Raw genomic sequence first — 7,729 nt, 5'->3', positions numbered from 1 at the left:
ATCTTTTAGTTCAATAATTCAAATTGATTCTTACATTTTTTTCAAGATCGCTTAAATATAATAAGATGCTAATACTGCTCTGACATGATTGTCTTATAACTGTGCTTAAAACATTCTTAAATATAAGATTCGACTACGAATACCTGTCTTAGACATGTATGTCCCAAAAGACGTCTTTGTGGTCTCTTTATGACATCTTTTAGACATGTACATATATATGGTCTGGGATTCTACGTCCCAATTGGGAAAAGTGCTCAGTGCTGCTGACGCATTCACAGAGCGCAGAAATATCCAGAGATCGACTTTAATCCAACGAGTATTTCCGCGGTAAATAAATAAATATCGATCGCGCGCCGGCTTGAAGTCACGGAGGAGGCTCGCAGCGAGGCAGCGGAGCAAGCCGTCGAGCGCTACGTTGGAAACCCGAACGCCCCGAACGCGACACACACTCGGAGCGCGCTCGCGCGCGCTCTCGCGCTCACACAGCTATATTTAGCTATTTTCTCTCTGAAGCGGCTCAAGGTCACAGCGCTTGGATTGGTTCGCGCGATAAAGCGCCTCGTCTCTCGCATGCTCGCTCGCTCGCTCGTTCGCTCGCTTGCTTGCTTGCTGCTCGCTGCCTTCCTTCGACCGTGTCCGCACGTCAGAGCTGCGACATTGTCACGAGGTGTATGGCGAGCGAGTAAAGAGACAGAGAGATAGCCGGTGAGAAGGAAAGAGAGACAAAGAGAGAGAGAGAGAGAGATGAGAATGAGAACCCCACGTGTTCCGCGTAACATCACGTTCGGCGCGATGTTGGCACACGAATCGTGTAGCAGTTACGCGATACCCCTCGAGTTGTGTGGATGTCGTCAATTTCTTTCATTGGGCGGCACCGAGTGTCGCGGCGATGACGCGCTCTCGCGCAGCAGGATTTTCCGTTATCGGAATCGTCACCACGATATCATGAACATATCTGAGCATATCCCTTCCCCCTCTTCTCGTTGAGAGACTTATGATTTTTAGTCAACGATTTTCCCCGCGAAACGAGTGAATGATAAAGAATACGAATGGGAATTTATGTTGTGAAACGTAACCAATGAGCTTTTGAAGCTTGGCGATGCATTGGAAGTTTCTTGGTTACCTCTTACCGCCAACTTCGTTAGTAACGAAGTCGCGACATTGCCCGCAACAACGGAAGAGAATTCGTTAACATATCTTAATTTTGATTAAAGAATTAATGCTTCTTTCATTCTCTATTGTTTCGTCGCGAAATTGAAAAGAGTAAATAAGAATAGAAAGGCGCGAATATATAGAGATTGAATTGGTTTAAAAATAGTCTCTAACGTGTACCACAGAAAAATCCATATGACACACTTCTACGAGAATTTCTTTTTAGTTCAGTTATATTTGATTAATTTTAATAAGAGAATTATATATTAAGTAATTAAAGAAAGAGAGAAGGGTTAATAATCGAGATTAGGTCTTGATGCCTAATAATATTTATATGTAAATTTTAAAAATATCTTGCATTATCGGACTTGGAATCACATACTGAAATAATAATATCACAAATTAAGTTAGCTATTAAATAATAACTCCTCCCTCCTCTAAGCTCGTACGCCTAGAAAATATAATCGCCATAAATATAGTCTGCATATACATAATGCTTGTAATAATCGATATCTGTATCTATATTAATTGCATCATGTAATTGGCACGAAATGCCAGGGTATTTGCCTCCAAGAAATTACATTCTCAACCTCCTCATGTTTTTAATTCTTTTGTATATCTGTCAAATATATGACACTTTTTGCGACTCATCGCGTTTGACTCTGAATAGACTCGCGGTATTATTTATTTGCTGTTCTTTTTCTTTCGTACACCTTAATCCTCGTTTGCAAATCGAAGGGTTTTCAATGTCACCATCGTCAGAACGTTATTGGAATTACATGTATTGCGAGAAGTCGCGACTCGATCTTATGCAACTCTCCTCGTTGACGACACCTTGCTGACTCGTCGTTTTTTATTCGCAAAAAAAAAGAAATATTCCCGGAAATTTTTAGCTCGTCCAATATAAACCTTTTATATCTATTTTTGTGATAATCTATACAGATCGTCTAGTATTCTAAGATATTTTAAAAAGTTATTCCTTACATTTTTTAAATTCGAAACAAAAACTTTGTGTCTGAAACGGATTATAAAGATACGGTTATCAACGATACTTAGTTTCAAAGATACGGGTATCAAAGTTGAAGGAAAAAAGAAACTTTCGTTTTTTCAAAAATTTTTAAATTCACTCGAGTTATTTTGTTGAAATTTCATGTTTCAAGAACATAAAAGTTCATCTTTTAAAGACGTTAATTTTTTTAATTATATGAACAATTTAGTTTTCGTCTTGAATTAAAATATGAGGAATCATCTTTTAAAATCTTTCAAAATAATTAATATTGAACCACCCTATATATAATATTTATATATTTATAAAATAGTTAAAGACCATTCTGAAATATTTACGATGAAAGAATTAAAGGAAAAAATAATTTTCGCTTTAGGGAACCGACACAACTTTCTCAATAGTATTCAATAACCAACAATGGTATTCAGTTTTGTACTCTAGACATTTTTAAGATACAGATAAAAACGAATTCTGTGATATATAAGTGTAATCAGAAAATATAACAAGCATTGATAACAATCGCTAATTGAAGTACATGTAAATCTACTAATTATATACGTTCCCCGGATTAAGAGTCGATCCCTCGTTAAGAGTAGTATTCGTTTCGTTTGATATGCCTATGATTCCATATACACAAGAACGATTTAAAAGACCGTCGCAGTAAAATGAGAACTCGTATGAATATCTCTATGTATATACATCAATGTATCGACTCAACGGCTTTTTTTTCGTCGATGTGGCAAAAAAAAAAACACTCGTGCGCGCGACACGCGTGATATCGAAGAGGCGAAGGAAATCGAATACAAATGTTCCAGCTAGAGCGTTCTCTGACAGCAATCTATCATTAATTTTTTTCCTCGTTTTTCAATATTTCGGACCATATTCTCGTTTCAATCGGAATTACATTATATTAATGTTACACATCGGCTATTATTTACATTTTTCTCGGATTTTGCGTCACGCCGCAATTTTCCCTGCAAAGTCGCAGTGATATCGCCTCGACGAAAATCTTCCCGCGCCGCGCGCTCGGTGTAAATCGAACGTTCGATAACGGACGGTAGCGAGAGAAGGAGAGAGCGAACGAGCGAGCGAACGAGGGACGATCTGGCAACCGCGCCAGTGCTGCGCGGCAGTGCCGGAATTGAATTTCAAGCGCCCGAGGGACAGAGGGGGCGGACCGACCGGCGCGGCCCTTTCTCTTTTGTATAGGGGGCACGAGGCGCATAACGGTGAGTCGACGGCCATGTTGCCGGGGCTTATACCCGGCATGTCCGTTTACCTGCCTGCCTGCCTGGCTGCCTGCCTGCCTGCCTGCTTGCTTGCCTGCCTGCTTGCTGCTTGCTTTCCTATCTGTCTGGCCTACGTGCGTGTGCTTATATTCCACACAATCGCTTCTCTTCGCTTCGCTCCGTTCCACTCCGCTTCACGGGGCTCCGTCTGTGGCGGGCAGAAAGGAAAAGGCATTATCACAGTTTTAAGGACGATCGAATCTCCGGCGGCCCGAGTCGTTTAAATTTAGGAACGCTCGAACACTCGAGTTATTTCGGAAGAAGCAGCAAGATGGAAAGCGGGGCGTCAAGACGCAGGAAGACGCTCCTGGGAAAACTGATGTTCCCTTCGCCCTTTTCTTTGCCGTAACTTTATCTATGTTACTTAGAAAGTGAGTCCCTCTATGGGACCTACCAAACGCACATGAAGTCGGAATTTGAACGTACATTCTGAAGAAAAAACACTCCAACGATTTACTTTGTCGTAAAATTTAAAAAAAATGTTAAAATGTTTATTTAAATTGTTCTTAAACTTTGGCAAATATTTCTGTATAATTATTCTAGCATATAAAAATATTTTAAGTAGGCTTATTTTAAATATATTTAAGTGTTGTACTACACGATGTGATTCTTTTTTATAATTTTGCAAAATTATTTTAGATTTTTGTAAAAATTTTCTAATTTGACGCTTGAAATTACTTTCTATTGAATTCCTCTATTAAAAATTGCATTTGTTGTATCTTTGACCTTTTGAGAGATTACGCGCTGTATCTTTGACCTTTCGCGATTTCTCTGCGGAAGAACGAAAATTATTTTCAAAGTCGGGGCGCGCGTTCAATTTCTTCTCTTCGTATCACGCTACCACCTGATTTTGGAATTTAAACAACACGGAATACCTCAGTTTTGATAAATTGCCGTCCAACACGCTCTACTGGATGTTCCAAAAGAACCCGGCTCATCAAAGCGCGCTACATCTTTATCTTACACGAGAGCAAGATAATAAAATTTGGCAAATGCGCACAGCGGCATATCATCTGAACGCAGCTGCGTAAAATTCACCCTTCGAAAATCGGTCTCGAATGACTGCCAGAAACAGTTGAGCGTTTCAGTTGTGGAACATCCGTTCGCAAAGTATACATGCGTCCCTGTAGAGGCAGCTGTATAATATAACTTTAGTTCAAATAACCATTTTGCTGTAACAACTGTATCGGATTTTATTAAACTTTTGATTATCTCGTTTATTAGTTCTTGGTTGCATTCAAGAAAAGGTAAAGAGACAAAATAATAATAAAAAAGAAGCGAACCTACTCTCGAATCTATTCTACGGTTTTCTACGGATACGCGTTTGGATACCTAGACACTTTATATAGTGACGTATGTATAAACTTTAAAAATAAATTCGAGCGTCTTCCCTCTCCGTTTATTGCTCCGAGCAATTATTTGTTTATGACCTTACACAATAATTGCCAGTAACTTCGGAGCTTATCGAGCACGCGATAACAAGGATAATTACGCCGTTATCGCGTTAATTTTGTAAAATCTACATTATTGGTAATAAGAGAAATATCTCGCTGTGGAAATTTTCTATCTGCTTTTACATTCCCGAAGCAAGAACGGTGGGACAACTCCAAGTTATTTTATCCATCCCTGAACACCGCGTCTCCACTGATCCTCCAGCACGGCGCCATGGAGGGGGGCGCAATGCGCAGCTGACGGTGGATGCGGTGTCCGGACGCACGAACACGAGGGGAGGAACGGCTCGTTCGTTCGTTAGTTCCTTCTCTCGCTCGCTCACTCGCTCGCTCGCTTGTCAGAAGCGGTCATCGGGGACAGGAGAGGGTCTGGCGGGGTGCCAATCGCGACGGCGAGCAACGGGGCTGCCCTCGCACGACCGGTCGACGTACTACGGGCACACACACGCGCGACAGAGCGAACGATTGGCTGGTCGGGCTGGTTGGCTATAATACGTGCGTTTCCTCCGCGTTCCCGTTTTCGAGACAGGAGCAGGGGCGCGCTCGTTCTGCTGACGTGCGCGCGCTCGCGTGCACAAACGGGGCGCACGCACACGCATACGCACGCATCGGCGCAGCCGTACGACTTTTCATCGATCTAGCGACGTTATTTACGAATGCAATCGATGATCGTCGACCTCGTCGCGGATCTCGTCGCGATATTCCCGTGAAGAAAAAGGGAAATATCGACGTCGAGCAGCGATAGAGGCGAACATCAAGCGAGACAACGGGAGTGGCGGAGAGGGAGAGAAGGGAGGGAGGAGGAGGGGAGGGAGAGAGAAAGATAGTCTGAGAGAGACCGTGCTCGACCAATCGCCGCTTTCCGTGGCTCCGTCGTCGATGAGGCGGTCGTCGCGCGACGTAACCTCAGTCGCTTACGTGGAAACACGCCTGTCGGGCGACGTTGGTAGAAAATCGAGCGAACGTAGCTTATAATATATACCAAGCGGACACAGATATTTATTGTACGACGCTGCAAGGAGAAACGCGCGATTCCATCGCTGTTTTTTCTCTCTCTTTCTCTCTCTATCTCTGCGTGCCTACATTCACAGCGTTTACGAGTCGTCGGTGCTTTCGTGCGCGCGAGAGTACCCAGTGAGCCACAGAAAAGAATCACGTTGTAATCCGCGACGAGACACGCGAGGAACGACGGAGAGTCACGTTGATACCGCTTATTGTCAAGCAGAAGGATAGGGAGCGAGTACGTGTCTGCGTGCAAGAAGGAGAAAAAGGGAGAAGAGGCGCGCCGCACCGTTCAGTGGAGAAAGGAGCTACTCCGTGAAAATCTCCTCGCGCTCCCCTCCGACACACTGCACAAGGTGTCGAAGGCACGTCGCCGCGTGTGTTCGACCGAATTTCGCGGCCCCGTGAGAGCGAGCGAGACGGACGTGACGCGAAAGGGAGAGGGAGCGAGAGAGTGAGAGAAAAAAGAGAGGTAGACGCGTAAGAGATATATAGGCGCAATCAAAGGCGGTAGACAAGGACATCGCGGTAGCGAAGAGAAGGACACGGAACGGCCGTGGAAGGGAGACGAAATAAGCGGCGATCAAGTGGGAGAGATACGGACTCCGTGGGAGCGAGACGGTGAGAGAGCGAGAGAAAAAGAGGACGAGACGAGCCGTCGGAGCGGAGCGAGAGAAACGGATAGCGACTCGGTGGGGAAAGCGTGACAGACGTATTCCCAATAGAGCGAAAGAGGGAAGGGAGTGGGACGCACGGGAGTGTTTCCAGGTGCGCGAGAGAGACGGAGACAGCGGGTGGGCGCTCTGGAGAGGGAGCGAGGCGCAGTCGGGCTAGAGTGGGGATAGAGGCGCAACCCGAGCGGTGCTGCCGCCTATTGGCAACGTCGCGTCGACTCCCCACCCGGGTCAGTGTCGAGCGAGGTCTGACGGAGAGTTCTTACGGACAGTGTGATTTTCTCTCGTGTAGTCGCACAGTGTTAGGAGAACAGTTTCGTTCTGAACGTTCGAGGTACATTTTATTATTCGTACTTTATCGGAACGCACGTGAGGCTGGGAAAGAGAAAGAGAGAAAAGGGTGCAGTCTACTCGGAAAAGAAAAAGAAACGTACAGTGACAGTTATCTTTTTATTCCCGTTTTCGTTAAAATTTCACGTCCGTGTTAACGCAGGCACGGATCTTTCCTTTGCGCGAGAGAGTCGAGAGAGCCGTAACGTCTCGGTACGCGGCTCTCCCACCACCGTCATCGATTTCCCACGCGACGCGCTTACTCGCGCCGCACTGGTGAGGGAATTCGCGAGGGTGAAGTAGGATTCCTCGGCAAAGAGTAGACGAGACGCGGCAACGCCGCCCGTGGCAGCGGCGGCGGCGTCGGTGGTAACAGCGAGCAGCGGCGGCGGCATCAGCAACGGGAACGGCCGACGCGATTTACGGAGCAGCGGCAGTAGGCGGCGCTGGTGCTGCGCCCCGACGGCCGTCGATCGAAGCCCGTGTTATCGCAATGGCTTCCGTGAAAGACACAGCGACTTTCTTCGCGGAGGGCACCGCGACGCAGTTCGATCACGTTCTCAAACTTTATCCGCAGGCGCTGCGCCTCAAGGCCGATCGTAAGTCGAAAAAACCCGAGGAGCTGATCAAGCTAGACAATTGGTAAGTACGGCTAAAATGTACTCTGCGACGGCGGACGCACAACGACGCCTGTCATTTCCCCTCCGAGTGTGTGTGTATGTACTCTTGTGTGCGTGTGCGAGAGAGAAAAGGAGCGAGCGAGATAGAGAGAAGGAGGTGATAGCGTGATAGAAAGAGAGAGAGAAAACACGCTGCCGCCGCTGA

The 7,729-nt window shown here is 45.7% G+C and overlaps 1 protein-coding gene across 1 annotated transcript in view; it reads left to right on the top strand.

Moving 5' to 3' along the window:
* The first annotated feature begins 6,963 nt into the window (after positions 1 to 6,963).
* Positions 6,964 to 7,729, top strand: part of Amun (protein amun) — a 7,184-nt gene continuing 6,418 nt past the window's right edge. The window contains exon 1 of the mRNA XM_018450798.1: positions 6,964 to 7,546. Within this exon, the coding sequence (XP_018306300.1) occupies positions 7,398 to 7,546 (149 nt within the window). The 5' untranslated portion in view covers positions 6,964 to 7,397. The remainder of the gene's footprint in view (positions 7,547 to 7,729) is intronic.

Source organism: Mycetomoellerius zeteki, unplaced genomic scaffold, assembly GCF_001594055.1.
Source record: "Mycetomoellerius zeteki isolate Tzet28-1 unplaced genomic scaffold, Tzet1.0 scaffold106, whole genome shotgun sequence".
NCBI lineage: Eukaryota > Metazoa > Arthropoda > Insecta > Hymenoptera > Formicidae > Mycetomoellerius > Mycetomoellerius zeteki.
The sequence above is the reverse complement of the archived record's forward strand: the minus strand, read 5'-3'. Positions and strand labels throughout refer to the sequence as shown.